Below are 23221 nucleotides of genomic sequence, written 5' to 3' on the forward strand. Positions count from 1 at the left end.
TGATGATTTATAACATGGAAATGGTTAGAGATATCAATATAGTTACTCTTAAGCACTAATAGGAAGCCATGGGCTTTCATTTGGGTCCATGACCTTTGACCTTGAATGACCTTGAAGGGTCAAACTCAAGGTTACCAGTGTTTACATTTCAACAATTTTCTTATCCACAACTACTGGTCGGATTCATTTCAAATTTTATATGTAGCTTCCTTGGGATAATGTCTACAAAATTTTCCCCCGTTTTGAGAAATTTTTATTTTGAATTTTTTTTATGAATTTTTGAATTATTGCAATTTTGCCTTTACTTGTAACTGTCCATATTTTGATGGTTTAACATGGAAATGATTAGATATATCAATATAGTTACTACTTAACACTGACAGGATTTTTATTTGATCAAACATGATGCATTTACAGGCCGAGTAGTAATGTGTTAAATCTATTTCAGTCTCAAAATTCTTGGTGATTGGTTTATCCATCAGTCAGCTAATGACTTATCAGGTTTCAGCACTAAACAATAAACATGGATCTGTGTATTTTCTATCCAAGCAGGAATGATTAGAAGCAAATGTGTGCAATTTATTCCACGAGGAAAGAAAATTGTCGCCAAAAGCTAAATGGAAATACGAAGGTGGATGGAACAGGTGAACCATGTGTCGGGATTTGCATAGAATAAGATGGATGCAGCTAAATCGTGCAATAAAAGGAATAATGTAGGTTTCATTAGACACACTATATATCCACTGCAATTAAAAGAAGCATTAAACTGTCATATTTTTTAAGCGAGAGTGGATTCGCACTACACCGACATGATAGACAGCGCATCAGCACGACGCTTTGATGGAACGATCATTCATCACCATTAAAAGGCGAGTGAAATAGGTATTAGCATAAATAGCAGTTTCATACCTGAGGATAAACCCAGTTCTGCTAAATGTGCCGACACGCACATTAAAGACACCACTTTGTGAATAGAAGCGTCTATGTTTGGACTTGTATCGGCACCCGGCGGCCATGTTAGAGCAGGCGTCTCTGACTCTGTTGATACAGTTTTTAAAGCCCCGAGGAGGTGATAGGAGGAGATATAAAGCAAAGAGAAAGTGGTAAAAGAGAAGGGTGTATTGTAGGAGGAGGAGGAGGAGGGGATGACTCACTCATATTATACAGTAGCACTCATATGTCACTGAGTCAACAGAGCTGAGTCGCACAGCAGGGCTCACACTGTGGACAAGCAGATCACAGTCATACCCTAGAAATGTACAGACGGGCACCGAGAACGATGAATGTGGACCGAGTTTAAGGCTTCTGTCGTTTCTGGACATATCAATCTGATTTCAGTCACATATTAATCTGATTTCAGTCACAATAACCTGTTTACATGACTGTAAATATACAATAACTGGGAGTAATAAGATGAGATAAGGTAAGATAAAATGAGATAAAATAGGTAAAATTAGATAAGGTACAGTAAGATAATAGAAAAGGTAAATAAGATAAGAAAGGTAGAAAGGTAAGTAGATAAGATACGATAAGACAAAAAGTAAGATAAGATAAGATAAGGTAAAGAAGATAAGTACATAGACAGAAAAGGTAAGATAAGATAAGGTTAAATAAATAAGAAAAGGTAAAGTAATAAGGTAATAGATAGGTAAGTAAGATAAGGTTAATAAGATAAAAAAAAAGGTAAAGTAAGATAAGTAAGGGAAGGTAAGATAAGGTAAGGTAAAGTAAGATAAGATAAAAGTAAGGTAAGATACAATAAGGTAAAGTAAGATAAGAAAAAAGGTAAAATAAGGTAAGAAAAGGTAAGATAAGGTAAAGTAAGATAAGATACGATAAGACAAGGAAAGGTAAAATAAGGTAAAGTAAAATAAGGTAAGATAAGATAAGGTAAGTAAGATAAGGCAAGATAAGATAAGGTAAAATAAGATAAGATACAATAAGACAAGAAAATGTAAGATAAGGTAAAGTAAGATAAGGTTAAATAAGACTAGAAAAGGTAAAGTAAGATAAGTAAGGGAAGGTAAGATAAGGTAAGGTAAAGTAAGATAAGAAAAGGTAGGGTAAGATACAATAAGGTAAGGTAAGATAAGGTAAAGTAAGATAAGAGAAGAAAACATTAGATAAAATAAGGTAAGATAAGATAAGGTAATGTAAGGTAGGATAAAATATAAGAAAAGGTAAGATAAAATAAGGTAAGGTAAGGTAACGTAAGATAAGATAAGAAAATGTAAGATAAGGTAAGATACGATAAGATAAGGTAAGATAAGATAAAGTAAGATCAGGTTAAATAAGATAAGAAAAGGTAAAGTAATAAGTAAGGGAAGGTAAGATAAGGTAAGTAAGGTAAGGTAATGTAAGATAAGATAAGAAAAGGTAAGGTAAGATAAAATAAGGTAAGATAGATAAAATAAGGTAAGATAAGGTAAAGTAAGATAACATACGATAAGATAAGAAAAGGTAAGGGAAGATAAGATAAAATAAGGTAAGGTTAGATAAGATAAGGTAAAGTAAGATAAGATATGATAAGATAAGAAAAGGTAAGGTAAGATAAAATAAGGTAAAGTAAGATAAGATAAGAAAGGTAAGATAAGATAAATAAGGTAAGATAAGGTAAAGTAAGATAACATACGATAAGATAAGAAAAAGTAAGGGAAGATAAGATAAAATAAGGTAAGGTTAGATAAGATAAGGTAAAGTAAGATAAGATATGATAAGATAAGAAAAGGTAAGGTAAGATAAGATAAAATAAGGTAAGATAAGGTAAAGTAAGATAAGATACGACTTTTTTATCCCACTGTGGGTAATTTCAGTTAACAGCAGTAACAGACGACAAGTATGTGCAGAGAAAAAGACAGAAAAACCACAAACGACTGAAAAATGACATCTAAAGAGAACAATAAGAGATTTGGCATTTATATATATAATCGTAATAATTAGATCTGATGTGTTTATATGCGCTTCAGAAATATGATTATCGTAAAAACCCTGATTTAGATGTTTCAGTCCATTATTGGATTTCTTTCTAAGTACATACTGTATGTGCACAGTGACATACACTCAAACTAATCTGTTATGTCGTCTGCTTATGTTTGACTACATCACCTCTGTTTTGGTTTTTTTCAGCGTACCTGATGTAGACTAGATTAGATGTTTTTCCTTTATGTTTTTTGTTGTTTTATTGCCATCGTCCAGTGTAATCTATCGATAATATCTAATGATGTCCTCAAATTTCTGACATATTTCATCTATAGCCCAAAGATATTACATTTGTTACAGAGAGAAGGAAAGAAACAAAAATACTCTCATTGAAGGAGGAGGAAACAGAGGGTTTGGGAGTTTTTCTGTTTAAGGTACTCAAACTGATGACCAATTATCAAATTATTTGTCAATTAATTTAGTCATCAACAAGTAATTAATCAGTTCTTTAATCGTAAAAGCTCTAGTTAGATGCAAACTAGAGGCTTCAAAACAGTGGACATTTCTTACAGTCTAAGACATTTCTTACAGTGGACATTTTTTATAGTCTATAAGCTAATGTGCCAGTTCACTTGTATAAAAACAGGCGACTAAAACTATTAGAAATGTCACAATTCATAAGTATTTCCATGTTATTTCCATAATTTCACCTCTTTATTCTGTCTTTATCTGCACTGGTTTAATGGCATTTGAGCTGTTTATAAGACACTTAACTCTTAACACTCAAAAAAAAAAAGTCATGGATTTAGTTGCAAAGCAGAAGACCACGTATTTATTTTATTTTATTTTATTTTTTTCATTATATAAAAAAGTCATGGATTTAATTGCAAAGCAGTAGACCATGTATTTATTTTATTTTATTTATTATATTAAAAAAAGTCATGGATTTAGTTGCAAAGCAGTAGACCACATATTTATTTTATTTTTTTATTATTTTTAGAATTAAAAAAAAAAAAAAAATATTTTTACCTATCATTGTTAGCAATTTCTTTGGATATTTCTCTAGTAGGCTTTGTATATTTGAGTTGTCATTCATGTCATGTCTACCTTATGAATTTTTGTTTATAATTTCTAAAACACAAACACAAATGTCATTTTTATGAATTGTCTCATGTCTTCAACCATATTAATGACTCTTCTTCATAAAGTGCCAGTTCATTTTTAAATTAATCAAGTAATATTTAGCTTATGTGCTAAATATGACTTGATTAAAAAGTGGCAAAAAATGATGAGAAAAATCCAAATAAGCCTGATTATTGTGTGAAAACATTTCACGCTTGTGACAGCTCTAGTCTGATCATAATATTACTGTCGACTCTTCCACGGAGAGACTGTTACGCAATGTTTCAGATGTCCTCATGAACTGCTGAACCGCACTAATAAAGCCGACAGTTTTTTTTTTTGTTTTTTTTTCACAGCTGCATGAGTGTAAACATTTCTAAACTGAGTGTTGATCAGACTTGGAGCTGTGTGGGAGTACACACTGTCAGCGTACACACTCCGAGTGTGTAGACGACGTACGGTCTTTGGCAAAGCGTCAGTCGTGTTCTGAGGAAACGGTGTGAGAGACAGAGCCGGGTCTCAGAGAAGCTGTGGGCCTGTTTACTGTAAACTGCTGAGTGGCTTACACTGTGTTCCTTTATTTCTGTGGCTCACCGGGGGATCGCAGGATTCACTTGTGCAAGCAAAGGTCACAAATAAACAGACGCAGACGCACACAGTTCACTCCATCCCATGTGACAGATATACACATTATATTTCCGGGCAGAGGAAAGAGCGTATATCAACATATGGCAGGAGGTAAAATGAGCTGCACAAAGGTAGTGTGTTGCTGTTCTGTTGAATGTGAGATGGTTTACAGTGCTGCAGGGGTTCCAAAGTGGGGTACGTATACCCCCAGGGGTACTTGGAAGAAGCCCAGGGGGTACTTTAACCCTTTCATGCATAGTGGTCACTTCAGTGGACAGTTATTCTACAGCTGTTCTCTTGTACACTGTAAAAAATGACTGTAGAATTAACACCAAAAAGTTGTAAAATTGCAGCAAAAAAACCCCTGTAAATTGAAAAACAATGTGGTGCCATTTAAATTACAAAGACCATAATGTTGAAATAACGGCGTATTTGCTTTATATATATATATATATACATATATATATATATATATATATATATATATACATACATGTAAAAGTTATAAAAAAGTAAACATTTAACAATTTAACATTTTAAATTTGTAAATTAATGGGTTGGTATAGTTGGTAGAGCGGCTCATCCAATAACCAAAAGGTTGCTGGTTCAAATCCTGGCTCTGACTGTCCATATGTCCATGGAAGACACTGAACCTTAAATTGCTCCCAGTTGGACCAGGTGGCTTCGTAAAGCACTTCAGACACCGTGAAGGTGGAGAAAATGTGCTAAATAAGTGAAGTCCATTTACCAGTAAAATCCAATGTTAAATATACATGTTTAAAATGTTTAATCTACATGTTTAAAATGTTTAATCTACATGTTTAAAATGTTAAATCTACATGTTTAAAATGTTAAATATACATGTTTAAAATGTTAAATCTACATGTTACTCTGTAAATATGTTCACAGTTGGATGTGTTTTTTACAGTATTGTTCTGGAAACCACACCTGCCAGTTTTTTTCTGTAAAAACAACAGAATTTTTTTAACAGTGTATATTCATGGATTTAATTGTTTTAGTTCCATATCAGCCAACACATTGGGCACTCATGCATCATCCCATACACTGCAATTGATACTATCACTGTAACTTTGCTATTCTTGATAAAAATTGATTTGCAGTAACATGTTTGAGTAAAGTAATAGCTTATTATTTTTATTAGACTGTAAAATGTTTTATTTCATAGTTTTCACACAGCATATTATTATTGTTTCTTTGCTTCAGAAATTAAATGCATGGTGTCCAGCTGAGTGGACTTCTTTGCAACTCCATAAAAAAAGGTTCATACAAAATTTTTTAATTGCATTGTTTTTTAAATCCAATCCAATCCAATCCAACTTTATTTGTACAGCACTTTAAAACAACCACAGTGGACCACAGTGGCTGTACAGAAAAAATAAATAAAAACCAAAATAAGGAGTAAAATACAAGAATAGATAAAAAGACATAGAACTGTAAAGAATAAATAATAATAAAATAAAATAAAAATAAATGAATAGATAAAAATATAGAAGAACAGATAAAACCTAAATAAAAGAATACAAGAATAGATTAAAAACATTAAAAAAGCTGTACAATTAATGCCAAATATAAGAGGAATAAAAACACTCAGTAAAAAAATCTTGATTAAGGTTATCATAATTCATACATGAAAGGGTTAATTTTTTGGGGGGAAAAATACATTAATAAGTCATCATGTACTGAATACAGAATAAATAATGAGAATTAACCCATAAAGACCAGTTTGACTTAAGTGGCAGTTTGCAAATGAATTTTTCCTCTATATTTACCTTTTCTTAAGTCTTTTATTGCTGTTTATGCTAAAATTATCCTGTTTATTTTGCATTTCTTCAGTAAAGACCAGGTGTTTTTCTATATTTAATTCACTGATCATGTAGATGTACCCTATATTTACAATATTAACCCATAAACACCCAGAGCTACTTTTGTGACAGTTCCCGAGTGAATTTTGTCTTTATTTAACCTTTCTTATGTGATTTATCACCATTTATTAATATTATCCTCTATAATTTGCAGTTTTTCAGTGAAAATCATGTATTTTCCTACATTTAATTCACTGATTGTAAAAAGTTCAGATTAAAGTTGAGGGATATTATATCAAAAACAGAGAAAATTAAGAAAAAGTGATGTTTTCAGTAAAATCTATCATGAACTGAACATAAACCCAGTGTCTCCATCCACTGTCATTGATCCAACTCCATGGGTTTTACTGGTTAATCAGTGTTGTAGAAGATGATTGTGTTTCCATGGTAACTACGGAGCCTGTGAACGTCCAAATGGGTCATATCTGATGACCATGAATAGATGATAAACTGTATTTTACACCAATTATTTACATGGATTGATAGGATTAGTGCATCAACAGGTATTAAATAGTTTAGATCATTAGATGGTTTTGGACGCTGGTGGATGTTTGGGTCTTTATGGGTTAATGCTGAATATAAAACACATTAATTCATATAATACTTTAATGCCAATCATCTTGTTTAAGCTTTGGTAACATTTTAAGAACATTTCTATTTTATTATTCAAAATGAGTTTATTTGAGTAGTAATTATTTTTTGTCGCTGAAAGGTTTTTTATTAATTAGTGACCAATTTATTTATTTTCTTATCAATGAAAGAGGGCACTTTTCAGTTTATAGGGAGGTAAATATGACCACGTTGGCTTGTAGAAGCTTTTTTTTCCCCTGATACTTTTGTTTTTACTGCTGTTCATACTTCACATATGTCAGATTGGATTTTAATGCGAATGAGATTGAGACACGACTCTGTAATCAGATTCACTGCACGTCAGATTTCAGAAACAGCTGACGGATTTAGAGTAAAACAACACCTTACATAAACTTGGAAGTTAAAGCGAACTGAAACCAAACACTTTAGAGCAGACAGACGGTAAAGCATTGCTGTAAACAGACTGAAATAAACTCACCAGCCTCTGGGTTTTCCTTTAGATTAGGACCACGCTCTCTATAAAATACCATAATTACACTTATAAACAAACCATGTAAAATGAACGCTTAGTAGGAAAGGTGTGATGGTGATGTTATTTATTTTGTACAAAGTAGATCATATGGTCAAAGACTCACCCAGCCCTTATTCTAAATGACCTCTCACACTCGAAGGTCTTAGTTCCAGTTTATTAGTGATTGTAAATCCATATTTCAATAAGGGTGTGTATTGGCAAGAATCTGGCGATACGATACAAATCACAATACTAGGATCATGATACAATGTATCCCGATATACCATGATACTGTTAAAAAGGCAAGGCAAGGCAAGTTTATTTGTATGCACATTTCAGCAACAAGGCAATTCAAGGTGCTTCACACAGGACATTGAAATAAAAGAAACAAAAAGAAACACATTTAAAACATTGTAAAAGAAACATGTAAAAGGTGATTAATAAAACAACACATAAAATTAAAAAAAATAATAAATAGAATAAAATAAAATAAAAATAAACACACACATATAAAGTAAAAGTTGCAGTGCAGAGTTTCAAAGAGAATATAAAGTTTAAAAAGTCAAAAGCCTTTTAGTCAAAGGCAGCAGTGAACAGGTGAGTCTTTAACCTGGACTTAAAAGAACTCAGACTCTCAGCAGACCTGATATTTTCTGGTAGTTTGTTCCAGATATGTGGAGCATAGAAACTGAACGCTGATTCTCCATGTTTAGTTCTGACTTTGGGAACACAGAGCAGACCTGCACCAGATGACCTGAGTGGTCTGGATGGTTCATACTGGACTAGAAGGTCTCTGATGTATTTTGGGCCTAAACCATTCAGTGCTTTATATGCTAGTAAGAAAATTTTGAAGTCTATTCTCTGAGAGACAGGGAGCCAGTGTAGAGACCTCAGAACTGGACTGATGTGGTCCACTCTCTTGGTCTTAGTGAGGACTTGAGCAGCAGCATTCTGGATCAGCTGCAGTCGTCTGATAGACTTTTTAGGCAGACCAGAAAGATACTGTTACAGTAGTCAACTCGACTAAAGATAAATGCATGGACAATTTTTGTTCATTTCTTTTTTTTAAAATGATTATTTCCTTGAAGAATTGAGTTACACCAGAAATATGCCCAAATACTAAACACATTTTTATTTGATCAGAACAGGGTTAGGGTTTTCTGAACCAATAAAGTAAAACATCCTCCTTCAATTTATCACAGACATTGAAAATCAGCTCATTTCTTGATACTTGAATTTACTGGATAAGAAGAGAATGAAAAAATGTAATATGACAAAGAGCTAAATCTGAGTAAAAAATACAGTATTTGCTTATTAGAGAAGCATAAAATGTCAGTATTGTCAAGTTTAAGTGCATTAAATTATCCATACAAGTTAGATATTTAACTTGATCTCCAACAATAAAACATGAAAAACGTACAATCTGCATATTCTGATTTGCAAAAACAGTAAAACAATTTTGCATTTGTTTTGTCTAACAGTCATTTGCATGTCTTAAGGTTTTTAATTGTTTTACGGTCAAAACAAGTATAAGTGTTTTTGCACAGTTTAGAATTCACAATTAATTATTTAAAAGCCATCAGGGGATAAACTGAGAATAAAACTGTTTAATTGCTTTAATTTCTGACCACAAATATGACTAAAGGTCAACTTATCAGCCGACTCCAGACCTCTCTAAAACAATTATTCACTTGAATTTTGTAAGCAGACTTTTTTCAGAGTATATAACACAATTTAATCAATACTTCTGATCGTATTGTGGTATTTCTCCCACATAATAACTTCAGCTGCTTATGGAGGAAATCTGTGCCTTGGTTTAAACAGGAATTTGTCCAATACTTATGTTAACACATCCTGCAAAATCCCATTCATGTCCTATATTTACCCTCATTATCAGTTTCTTGCACAGAGACATCCAGATAGTGGCATATAAACTTAAATGACAGCGCTTGTCAAAACATTTAATCCTCCCCGTGTGAGAATCTCAGCCTCCTCGGGCGCTCGGTTTCAAACAGCCACTAAAAATTAATTTCAGAAGCCTGTACGAGCCAGGTTACGTGGGACCTGTGAAATACTGCGCTCATTTGGAAGAAGGCGAATGAACGACTCATAAATGTTTGACTGATGTCCTCCTGAATCACGACACTGAGGTGGAGTTGAGTCATCTACAACACGAGTACAGCTGTGGAGAGCGGAGTTCTGTTTTATCTGTTTTATATCAGGATCAAAATATCAGAATCACCTGGAAAAGCATCTGTGGAATTAGAATCAAAAATATTTTATCAACCCATAAAGACCCAAACATCCACCATCAACCAAAACCATCCACTGATGTAAACTGTTTAACTCATAAAGACCCAGTGTTACTTTTGTAGCAGTTCTAAAATATTTTTTCTCTATATTTAACTTTTCTTACGTGATTTTTCACCATTTGTGACAATATCCTCTGTATTTTGTGTTTTTTCAGTGTAAATCATGTATTTTCCTGTATTTAATTCACTGATCATATAGATGTTTATAAAAGCTCAGATTAAAGTCGAGGGTTATTATATAAAAAGCGGAGAAAACTGAAGAAAAAGTGACTTTTTCAGTAAAACATATCAAAACTCAGTGTCTCCATCCACTGTCAGTTTCCAAATTAGTTCTTCTCTTTATTTAAGCTTTCTTAAAGTGATTTATCACGATTTATTATAATATTATTCCCTGGATTTTGCATTTGTCACTGTAAATCATTCATTTTCCTATATTTAATTTAGATTTTCATGAAAACTCAGAGTAAATTCAAAGGTTATTATATCAAAAAGAAAAATTGACTTTTTTTTTTTTTTAGCAAAATATCAGTAGCTGAACATAAATCTGCAGCTAGGTTATTAACCAAAACCAAGAAGAGAGAGCACATTACTCCAGTGTTGGTTTCCCTGCACTGGCTACCGGTAACCTACAGAATTGATTTTAAGATACTACTCCTCACGTATAAAGCTCTAAATGGAACCGGACCAAGTTACATTGCAAACTCACTGATCAATTATGTACAAACTAGAACACTGAGGTCATCAAATGCAGGGTTACTAGCGACTCCCAGAAATATTACAAAGAAAATGGGGGACGCAGCCTTTACTAACTATGCACCAAAGTTATGGAATACAATTCCAAAAGACATTAGAGAAGCCAGTTCACTGAATATATTTAAAACCAAATTAAAAACATTTTTATTCTCATTAGCCTTTGAAAGGAGATAAAAATGGGGTCACAATTCAGGAACCAGGAATGTGCGGTTTTTATTTTATTTTATTTTATGTATTTCTGTTTTTATTTTTTATTTTATTGTATTTCAAATTTCATCTTATTTCTTGCACTTCAAAAATTCTATGCATAAGCAATATTTTAATGTGCGCTGTTTTTATATTTATTTTTATTTTATTGTATTTCTCTCAAATTTCATTTTTTTTCTTGATGTATAATCAAATCTTAATGTATTTTAATATTGTATTTTTTCAATCAATGTGAAGCACTTTGGGCTACAATTTCTGTATGAAGGTGCTATACAAATAAACTTTATTATTATTATTATTATATTATTATTATTATTATTATTTTATTATAAACCAACTGTCTCCATCCACTGTCATTGATCCAACTCCATGGGTTTTACTGGTGAATCAATGTTGTAGAAGATAACAGTGTTTCCATGGTAACTACAGAGCCTCTGAACGTCCAAATGGGTCATATCTGATGATCATGAAAAGATGACAAACGATATTTTACACCAGTTATTAATTACCAATTATGACGTATATTTTACTTACTTTAAATTAGCCTTAGTTTTAGTCGATTTTAATGTATTCATTTATTTATTAGTTATTTATTTTATTGATATGGCAAATACAGGTCCTCAGCAACCAGTTTCGTTCTCTTCTTTGTGATGGAATGACAAATAAAACTCCTTTGAATCCTTTGAACATGTTTTGATAGGATTAGTGGATCAACAGGTATTAAACAGTTTAGATCAGTAGATGGTTTTGGTCACCAGTGGATGTTTGGGTCTTTATGGGTTGATACCTGTTGATCCACTAATCCTATCAATACATGTAAATAACTGGTGTAAAACAGTTTGTCATCTTTTCATGGTCATCAGATATGACCCATTTGGCCGTTCAGAGGCTCCATAGTTACCGTGGAAACACCATCATCTTCTACAACATTGATTCACCAGTAAAATCTATTGGGTTTGATCAATGACAGTGGATGGAGACACTACGTTTATGTTCAGTTAATGATAGATTTTACTGAAAAAGTCACTTTTTCTTCAGTTTTCTCAAATAACCCTCAAATTTAATCTAAACCTTTTATAAAAATCTACATGATCAGTGAATTAAATATAGGAAAATACATGATTTTCACAGAAAAATTCAAAAATGAAGAGGATAATATTATAATAAATGGTGATAAATTACTTAAGAAAGATTAAACAAAGAGGAAAATTCACTTGGGAACTGCCACAAAAGTAGCTCTGGGTGTTTATGTGTGAATATTGTAAATATAGGTACACTTTATCAAACATTTTTTTTGGGGGACTAAATATGATTTACTACCTCCTCCTTCCATTGCTGTATATTTAGCTTCTCAAACCAGCTCTGTTTCTGTACTACGATTCTAACACCGATCATTTTTTCATGTTTTTAACCCTTGTATGGTGTTTGGATCAGTGGAACCCATTTTCATGTTTATTAAAAGAAAAACGATGAGTAATTATTTTTTTAATTAATTTTTTCCTCTCATATCTTAATTATATTACATTTTATTAAAAAAACAAACTAAAAACAAGCAGCACTTTAATTCTTAAACGTGATCTAGCAAAGGCAAAAGGCAAATATTCAACATATATGGTTTTTGTGTTGGTTGTAATTAGGATGAAGTAAACATCTGTTGTATTTTAACATAAAATTGTTTGATTATGTTGAATTAAAAACCCACAAATGCAGCGGGTCCACCACTAGGGGTGTGAGAAAATATTGGTTCTGCAATATATCGCAATATTTCATTTCACGATACTGTATCGATATTAAAAAGTACTTCATCAATATTTTTAGGTATTTATTCAAATGCAGATATTCATTTTTGTTTTTTAGTTTTTCTTTTTTGTTTATATTTTATTTATTATTATTTAACACTCTTTTATTCAAAAATGTTAGTTCCTTTGTTTGGATTGAACTAAAATACTGTTCTGATGTTAGATCTGTACTAATAGAAAATTAACATTTGAATCAAATCAAAATCAAATCAAATTTATTTATACAGTGCCAAATCATAACAAAAGTTATCTCATGACACTTTACATATAGGGTTGGTCAGAACCAGACTCTAAGCCAATTTACAGAAACCCATCAGAGTCCTCCTGGAGCAAACACTTGTGACTGGTGACAGTGGCGAGGAAAAACTTCCCTTTAACAGGCAGAAACCTCGAGCACCCAGACTCCTGAAGTATCTTAAACTGTAATGCCTATAAAACATAATTTAAGTTTGAACACAGGAACATTTTGTTATAACATTGGATCCTGTTGTGATCAAATAAAAATGTGTTTAGTATTTGTGCATATTTCTGGTGTAATTCAATTCTTCCAGGAAATAATCATTTAAAAAAAAAGAAACAAACAAAAAATTGCATTTTTAACAGTATCATGATATATCGCGATATACGTATCATGATCCTAGTATTGTGATTTATATCGTGTCGCCAGATTCTTGCCAGTACACACCCCTATCCACCACACTCGCGAACACTGGCTGATTAACAAGAATCTGAACACTGCACAAAGGTTAAAAGATAATCTTACACATTTGTAATTTTTTAAACATTCATCTTTGACTGGATGGTTAACTACGCATTTTTTTCATGGTGTGACACACTCAGAACACATATTTATTGCTGCTTCAGACAGACATTAATCCATTTGCGTGAGAAAGCCTCATCTCCAGAGTCAGAGCAGTGATCGTATTGGATTGTGCTTGGCGTGTTTGGCAGAGGAATGAACTCGCTGAAGGCATCAGAATGCGAAACTGTCATGCCAGTGCACGGTCGTCCCGTTGCGACTCCCTCGCACAGTGGGACGTTGTATCCAATTTGCTTTGATTTTGGCCATGTTGACTATAAATTTCTCAGACAAGAGAGTGAGATTGATTCACTTGGTCCGAGTTGGTCTGGTTGAGTCATGTCCAATTACTAGAGATCCATTGATCCCTCAAGTCTTTTTGCTCTGAGCTCAGAACTATGTGGATGTGTTCAGGCATCAAACAACGGCTTCCATCAGAAGACGCGAAATACACGATGAATATTCATATGTGTGCGCGTCGGACACTCTGTCAAAAGGGTTTATCTTTGGCGAGGACAACGAAGCGCTTGAAGTGGCGCACAAAGGACAGTCCTGGGTGTGTGAATTAGTCATTTACGCCGAACAGATATCGGAGATGGCAGTTTGTCTGGTCTTCAGTGTCTTGTGGCGATGCCTTGTGCTCAGAAGGCATTAAAGGGTCTGAAAATGTAAATAATCCCTAATTGTCTCTGTCGGAGAGGGAGAGCGAGGCGGAGGAAGCCACTCAGATGTGAAGGTCATCTTCATCTTCTTTTCTCTGCATAAATCACTTCCAGTTTTTTTTTTGTTTTTTTTCATCCCTACCATAAAATTGCTCATCGCATCTATAAAACAGCTGAGGAGTTTGGCTGTATGTGTGGGAATGACTGAAATTAGCGCTCGTCTTTCTTAACCCTTTAACCCCTATCGTGTCTGTGGTGAGCGTTCTGAATGTATGATTCATTTTAAATATTCCTAGAATTTCAACTGTTTGCTCAATAAGAAAAAATTCAAAACATGTTGGAGAATAGACCTTACACTTTTCATAGACATCTGAGCATGCCCAGTGCACCCATGACACTTCTACAGATGCAAATTCCAAGCAAGATTTCTGTTTACATGCACATAAATACTCCAATCATTGTCTGAATTCTGTTTACATGCACAGAAATACTCCGATCATTGTCTGAATTTTGTTTACATGCACACGAATACTCCGATCATTGTCCGATTTCTGTTTATCCGCACACCAATACTCCGATCATTGTCCGATTTTGGTGTACATGCACACGAATACTCTGATCATTGTCCGATTTCTGTTTACATGCACACCAATACTCCGATCATTGTCCGATTTCTGTTTACATGTTTGTTTATGCATTTATGTTTACTATGTTTACGCATTTGGCACACGAATACTCCAGTCATGGTCCGATTTCTGTTTACATGCACACAAATACTCCGATCATTGTCCGATTTTGGTTTATATGCACACGAATACTGCGATCACTGTCTGATTTCTGTTTACATGCACATGAATATTCCGATCATTGTCTGATTTCTATTTAAATGCACATGAATATTCCGATCATTGTCCGATTTCTGTTTACATGCACATGAATATTCTGATCATTGTCCGATTTCTATTTACATGCACACGAATACTCCGATCATTGTCCAGTTTCTGGAATTGTCAGAATATTTAACTGACCATGCAAACAGGATAATCTGATATGATTTATCAGATAATGCCAATTATCTGATTATGAGAAATCGGATTAACACACCTGGATTTCTCCCCAATATGCCGATAATCTGACTAATTTCATTCTTATATGTCTGCGCATGTGTAAACACACTTAAAATCATAGAGAAACTTCAGTGGAATACAGCAGGAAGTTTAAGTGTACTGTCACTCTGTACGTAATACTCCGAATCCCGGTACTGGACTGGAGCGTCTAAACTAAGGTTGCACCGATCTGATATTGGGATCGGATATCGGCCCCGATATCAACATTTTAGCTGGATCGGGGATCTGTAAAAGCAACCAATCTGTAAGACTGATACTTCTCCTTAAATTTTTTTGCTACACAGGCTACGTCATACATACCGAACATAATTCTAAAATGCAAAGGACCTGTATGTGGAGGAAGTGGTGGGTTGTATAACTCTAATGTAGATTAAACTGTACCAAAGTGAAAGTGAGCTCCCCTCACCTTATCACTGACTACCTGCTGCCCCCCCAAAATCAAATTTGCGACCAGGGGTGGGGGTGCCAAGTGATTTATACTGTTGTAATGTACTACAGTAGTCGCTAACACACCCTCACGTACGCACAACGATGTCACCCCCCCCAGGAGAGTGCCCGCCTGGTTGAGAACTTCTGCTCTAAATCAACAATGATGTCGGATCGGTATCAATCGTTACACAATGAATGAATGTTTTTAATTTTGGTATCTTGCATAAAAACATGCCCAGCCCTTACATGGGGTTATGAGACACCAAAATCAAAATCAAATACCAGACAATAAGCACAATAGATATTAACCCTTCATGCATTAATTGTGAGAACCTTAGTCAAGATATTTTTTCGTCCGTGTTTATATTCCTCCTTAGGCATGAAAAAAACAATGCGATCAAGTTTTTTTTTTTTTTCCTGTGGAGTTACAAAAATATCCATGCATTTAATTTTTGAAGTAAAGAAACGTGTTTAAAACCCAATATCAGAGAGGGATATGAAAACAATGAAATAAAAACATGTTTAATGCTGCTAATCTGATGTCTTCTCACATTTTAACTATTCTAATGCTATTAATTACTCACTTCATCGAGATAATGTGCAAAAAAACCCATCTTGTCTTACAAATAACAATTGATTTACACTCAAACATGTTAGTGCAGATCAGGTTTATCAAGAACAGCAAAGTTACAGTAATGATATGAATGTCAGGATATGAGATGATGCGTAAGTGTCCACTGTGTTGGCTGATATGGAACTAAAACAACTAAACCCATTAATATACAAGAGAACAGCTGGAGAATAACTGTCCACTGGAGTGACCTGTGCATGAAAGGGTTAACAAAACAAGGCACTGACCCATTTAAACAAACACATCTGCCACTTTTCCCAGGCTTTACAAACAAATAATGCTAATTTATATACATTTGAACTAAACAACCATTTCATCTTGTCATCATCAGTGCTCCAGAACATATCAGGATTTCAGATAAACATGCCATCAAACAAAGAGGCTCTCAGTTCATCATATAGAGGACAATACAAAAGAAAATGTGATTCATTTTCCACTTCCCCCAAATCACAGTCCACAAAGTCTGTTTTCTTCTGGGATTTAGGTAAATCCCTCAGTTTCACAACGGCCATCGGTATCACCATCAGAACTGAAAAAGTCGAATCAGTGCATCCCTAGTCTAAACCAGGGTTTTTCGATTATTGCATTTCTTAAGTGCATGTAAATGCGTTAGATCGGATTATTACAATTATACGATCACTCCCAGATGTCACACTTTTATGGTCATGTAAACCGGCTCGGTGTCTCAGGGGTTAAAGAGTTAACTCTGTGGCGAAGAGTCAAAGTGTGCTCATTTTTATGCACTTTAATAATTCATCAATAATAATTTAATCTGTGAGAACAAATTAATCACGGCTCCTCATTAGTTCTTCTATCCTCACCTCGTCCTCTGATCAACCCGAACGTCGACATTAACCATCGCTGTCTGCTCTTATTTTCCAGGAGGACTACGACCGTCTGAGGCCGCTGTCCTACCCGATGACCGATGTCTTCCTCATCTGCTTCTCGGTGGTTAACCCCGCCAGTTTCCAGAATGTGCGAGAGGAATGGGTGCCCGAACTGCAGGAGTATGCACCCAGCGTCCCCTACCTGCTCATCGGCACCCAGGTTAGTAATATCACACACTCAGCCTCAGCACCGGTTTAACGTCACTTGGTCACAGAGGTCACAGAGGTCACTGAGGTCACCGAGGTCACTGAAGCTGACATGGGATGAATTCTTTGGCCTGTATGAGGGGGAAGATGTTGGGTTGTCTGTGGGGCTGTGTGGCCACAGGCAGGATTCCAGACCTCCTTCAGGGTCAAGAAATTGGTTACATTTCTGAAGAATCAAGCAGGGAATTTGTATGATAATTCCACTGGTTTCTGAGCATCTACAAACCCCTCATTGCTAAAACACCACCTTATCTGCGTTCACTACTCACCATTCAGAACTCCACCTGTACTCTGTTTCATTAACCTCCAAATACCCAAAGCCCATACCGCTCTCGGTCGATTCTCATTTTCCAATTTTCTACTGCTAATGATTGGAATTCTTTACAACAATCCCTAAAACTCACCTCATTCATACCACTGTCGTCGTTTAGAAGGTCAGTTGAGAGTTACCCTTCAGGACCACTGCACCTGTTTTTAGCCTTTCTATTACTTATATGACATTGTGTGATTTGTTGTACATGTAATCTGTTCTGTTGTTCATTCTGTTTATGTGCTGCCTCCTGGCCAAGTCATTATTGGAAATGAGAATCAGTTTTCAACTAACTTACCTACTTATATGTCAGTTCCCAAATGAGATTTTCTCTGTATTTAACCTTTATGTGATTTATTACCATTTATTTATAATGTTAGTCTCTGTATTTTGTATTTTATCAGTATAAATCAGGTATTTTCCTGTATTTAATGTATTAATCATGAAGATGTTCATATAAGCTCATATTAAAGTTGAGGGTTACTATATCAAAAACAGAGAAAACTGCAGAAAAAGGGACTTTTCAACAAAATACATCTTTGACTGAACATAAAACATGTGTCTCCATCCACTGTCATTGATCCAACTCCATGGGTTTTACTGGCGAATCAGTGTTGTAGAAGATGATGGTGTTTCCACATTCACTACTAGGGGTACAACGGTACATGTCGTATCGTCGTACCGAACGGTGCGCCCCTCACGGTTCGGTATGAGCATGTACCATAGTACGGTTCATTTGTCATTTTCAAATGACATTTCCTGACAACTTGTGTGTATATTAGAGCGTTGCAAGACGACTGACTTACAAAATTCTACTGTTATTGGTTGGAGTGGGATGTGGAGCATGTTTGGGTCGGGCTCCTGGCTCCGCCACATCTGGCTCCAGCATGAGCACAACCCTTCTACTTCTAACTACCCTTCTCAATATTAACATTAGTATCCATGAGGGATGTAACGATATGAAAGTTTCGTATCACGGTTATTGTGACCAAAATTATCACGGTTATCATTATTATCGCGGTATTATTGAAATTGTGCTCAAAATGTTGAAAAAGTACTGATACACACACTGAAATAATTTAACCAAGTTGTATTTTAAAAAAAAACAACAACAACAACAAAAAACCCAAATAAAAATAATTGGCACAATGTACCTTCTGTTGCAGGAACATTCAAGTATTAACCCTTAGGGGTCTGAGCCTATTTTGGCCGTTTTTCAGTACTTTTGATTTTGCCTTTATATACTATATAAACAAATGTTTACTATACCCATGTTTGGTGTCTTTTTTTTTCAGCACAACTTCATCTATCTCATCTGTCTATTATTTTTTCACTTTAACCTACTATATCAACATAAAAAGACAGAAAACACAAAAATATAAAATCTGATTTGAAAAATGTATATAATTTGTTGCATAAATAACACAAAGATGCTTAACGAACCTTTTCAAAGACTTTAAACGTGAATATTGGTTCCAAATATTAGCTACAGAAAATTCGAATTGTAATAAATTAAAACTATACTCAAATAACTGACATAAAAGCAGATCTTTACATAGGCGTTTTTCCCCTAAAAGTGCGGTAATCAAACATGTTTACCATGATAATTACAACTTAAACGGTAATACTAACCATCTGCAATTTTACCGCGGTTTATCATTATACCGATAATCGTTACATCCCTAGTATCCACATTAGTAAAACCTCCTCTGTCGTCACTATGTTTGCTATTATTGACTCTCTTCTTCTTCTCAAAAAACTTTACCCTTCTTCTTGGTATTCAGCCAGTATGGTAATTAGGAGCAGCGTCCCCTGGTAGATTGATTGAGAAACGCTCATTCCAACATACATGACACATGAAAATACCGTTTCAAGGCAGTGACGCATGACGACATTAGAATCGCAGGTACTTATGGACATACGTAAAATGAACATTAATGAGCCTTAAGGCACTCCATCAGCTCCCAGTTATATTTTGCTGCACAGCCGGACTCCAGCTGGCCTCTGTGTCTGAACCGTCCTGTACTCAAGAACTGCAAAATATACCAAACTGTGGATAACCCGTACCGTTGCATCCCTATTCACTACGGAGCCTCTGAACATCCAAATGGGTTGTATGTGATGACCATGAAAAGGTAACAAACTGCATTTTACACCAATTATTTACATGTATTGATAGGATTGCATAATTACCTTGATGCATAATTAACTTAACCTTGGGCTACATTGATGTTAAAGTGAACGCAGCCCATTTACAGAGCCAACGTGCTACAGAATATATTTATGAACTGGCATCACTTTCAGAGCACAAATGACGTAGGACTGTATGAGTCATGAGCAAAACAAGACATTGAGCTTTCTGTTTCAGATTGTGTTCAATTTTTGGACCCAATACAGCGCTGTGAAACTTAGTTTTTGGGTTTTTTATATAATCATTCATCTTTTTTGTATTAACATCCTTATATTTCACAAGAAAGCCTTTGTAATAAAAAATATAAGACTGAAAAATGTTCTTTCAGCAGCCCTATGAGCAGCTGCAAATTGTGTCAGATACAGTATGTGAGCAGGCGTCAATAGTAACAGTTCTGAGTCATTTTGAGGTGAAGTGAACAGATGTAAACAATCTGGCAGGTTTTTTTAAGTGCTTTGGGCCTCAACCTCCTGAGACCCAGCAATGCATGTTTGTCCTCTGTAGGGGACAAAAGTTTCACAGTTTGACGTAAAAAAAAAAAAAATGCTGCCCGTTGCAAAGGACATTCCATTAAAAAATAAACTAAAAAAATTCTAAAATGTATCTGAAAAAAGTGTTGCATTATGCAGTTTCCAATCAAGACAACTGTTTAATGTGAAAAATCTAAAACTTTCCTGGGTCTCAGGAGGTTAAATTAATAAACAAGCCATAAATTGCTCGTGGTTACATTTTCAACATGCCACGCCTTACAAAAAATCTTCATGAATGAGTCATTGGTATGTTGGCTGCTGGTTTGATATCGTGCAATCTGTCGTGAAACTTAGTCGATCATTCCAGAAATCCAACATATTGTAACAATTGAAATTAAAGTTGGCTCATAAATCTTTCCATACACATACTTGTGTTTCTTTTGTCATTCAGTACATATAATTTTCCTGTCATTCAGTCGCCTATTTGAAGCCCTCTTGTCAGGATGCAGCTGCCAAGAAACAATAAATAATATTAGAACGTTTTAGAATCGAGTCCTTTCTGGTACACCTGCAGTTTCATTAGAAAAATAGACACTTCATGACCAGGTTTAAAAAAATACTGACTTTGAGGGAAAATTATAGCTTGAAAGGAAAGATAAAAATGACCTTGTTTTTTTTTTTTTGCAGTTTAGTTCCACATTTATCACTCAGTTACCTCAAGTTTAATGTTCAGCTTTGTGATTTATTTAATTTAGCATTTATTTATAACAGTCATCCAGTTTCTTAGTAGGGGTGTTAGAAAATATCGGTTCTGCAATATATCACATATTTCCTTTCACAGTACTGTATCAATATTAAAAGTACTGTATCGATATTTTTAGGTGTTTCTTCAAATGCAGATATTGTGGAGGTTCATTTTTGTTTTTTGGTTTTCTTTATTGCTTATATCTTATATATCATTATTTAACACTGTTTTATTAAATAATGGTTATTTTGAAGCATCCTAAAAGCACTTTTTACTGTCTGAGAGGCAGATCTTAGTTTCTTTTGTGGGATTGCACAAAAATAATGTTCTGATGTTAGTTCTGATCTAATAGAATATGAACATTTGAGCAGGATGTTAAACTGTAATGTCTGTAAAACATAATTTAAGTTTGAACATAGGCAAATGTTGTGATATAGCATTAGATCCTGTTGTGATCAAATAAAAATGTGTTTAGTATTTGTGCATATTTCTGGTGTAATTCAATTCTTCAAGGAAATAATCATTTTAAAAAATGAAACAAAAAAAAATTGCCTTTTTTAACAGTATTGTGATATATCGTATCGTGATCCTAGTATTGTGATTTGTATCATATTGCCTGATTCTTGCCAATACACAGGCCTATTTCTCATACAGTGAAAGTAGTCGATTGACATTCATCATGTTTTTTGGGGCTGATTGAATGTCTGTCAGTTTTTGCGCTCACAACTATCATTATTATGCCGACCATTAAAAATCAACTAGTGGTCAACCTCTAATCTGTCTAATAGTTGTTCTATATGAGTAAGATGAGTTGTGTTTCCGTCATTGCTGTCAAAATAGCTAAAGACAAGCATGAAAACTGAAGTTCTGCACAGAATTTCAAGCTATTGTTGTGATTTTTACATGAACATCACAAACAGACATGATCACAGTGTAAACCTACAGTAGAGTATGGTTATAAATGTACTGTTAAGTTGTTATTGACCAGTTTCTCTGCATTTGTCTTATCTGTGTATAGGTTCTGGGCTGAAACTGTTGATACATTTGCCAATTTCAAGAAAAATAATGAGTGAAGGTCTGAAAATTAAGCAGATCATGTCATAACTGTGACTCCCATTAGGATTAAGTGGTTGGGAAAGTAATGAATGAATGAAAGAATGAACGTCTTTTTAATCCTTTATCGGACAAGTGACTATTTTTAGTAATTTCCGTACACATTACAAGACAGTGGTCGTTTTTCCATTGACCTTCAAATTACGTGAATATAACTTCTGCATAAAAATTTACCTAATGGAAAGACGACGATTTTGCCAAAACTCTTGTTTTTGTGCTGGCAAGAGGTGGTTTTTCGGGCGTAACACAATTGGTATATCACAAAACTGCAATGGAAAGACCTTTTTCCGCAACTAGAGTCACGTGAGTAAAAAAAACAGATGCTGGCGGATGTTACACGAAGCGAAGAAGAAGAGTTTTAAAAGAAACATCTCGCAGTATGTGTGGACACACCAGAAAACTGGATAATTTTTTAATTGAGTACGGGATAGTGGGGTAAGATATAATATAATAATATAATAATAATAATAATAATAATAATAATAATAATAATAATGAGTATATCTGTAAATCAACATGATATTTACGTTCGTCACCATGTTTATGGAATGACTTCTCATGTCATCTCGTGATAATAAATAAACAAATCATCGCATTTGTGATTTAACCCTCCGGTATCCCGTCCAGCAAGGCCCTTACTAAGCACTAAGTGTGCCTTTTTGGCACACTTGTGGAATAATGTCAAAAAATTTGTTTTTAATTCTTTTACACTTTTTTTCTATTTCATCAACTTGATCTGTAAATAAAAATACCAAATACTCAATAATTGTCACATTTTTTAACCCTTTAAATGCTGTGTTTGTTATGTAAACAAACCATTTTTGTGGACGCAAAAAACACACACAAAATGTTTTTTTTTCCAATATACTACATAAAAAGTGGATCACATATTATTTGATTTTTGCAGCCTGGCATATGTCAATGAT

The 23221-nt window shown here is 34.3% G+C and overlaps 1 protein-coding gene across 1 annotated transcript in view; it reads left to right on the forward strand.

The window, feature by feature from the left end:
- The window catches only part of rhoq (ras homolog family member Q), a 51246-nt gene that overhangs the window by 10202 nt on the left and 17823 nt on the right, over window positions 1-23221 (forward strand). The window contains exon 3 of the mRNA XM_030156443.1: window positions 17255-17419. Within this exon, the coding sequence (XP_030012303.1) occupies window positions 17255-17419 (165 nt within the window). The remainder of the gene's footprint in view (window positions 1-17254; window positions 17420-23221) is intronic.

The sequence above is a fragment of the Sphaeramia orbicularis genome, chromosome 15 (assembly GCF_902148855.1).
Source record: "Sphaeramia orbicularis chromosome 15, fSphaOr1.1, whole genome shotgun sequence".
In the NCBI taxonomy this organism is placed as follows: domain Eukaryota; kingdom Metazoa; phylum Chordata; class Actinopteri; order Kurtiformes; family Apogonidae; genus Sphaeramia; species Sphaeramia orbicularis.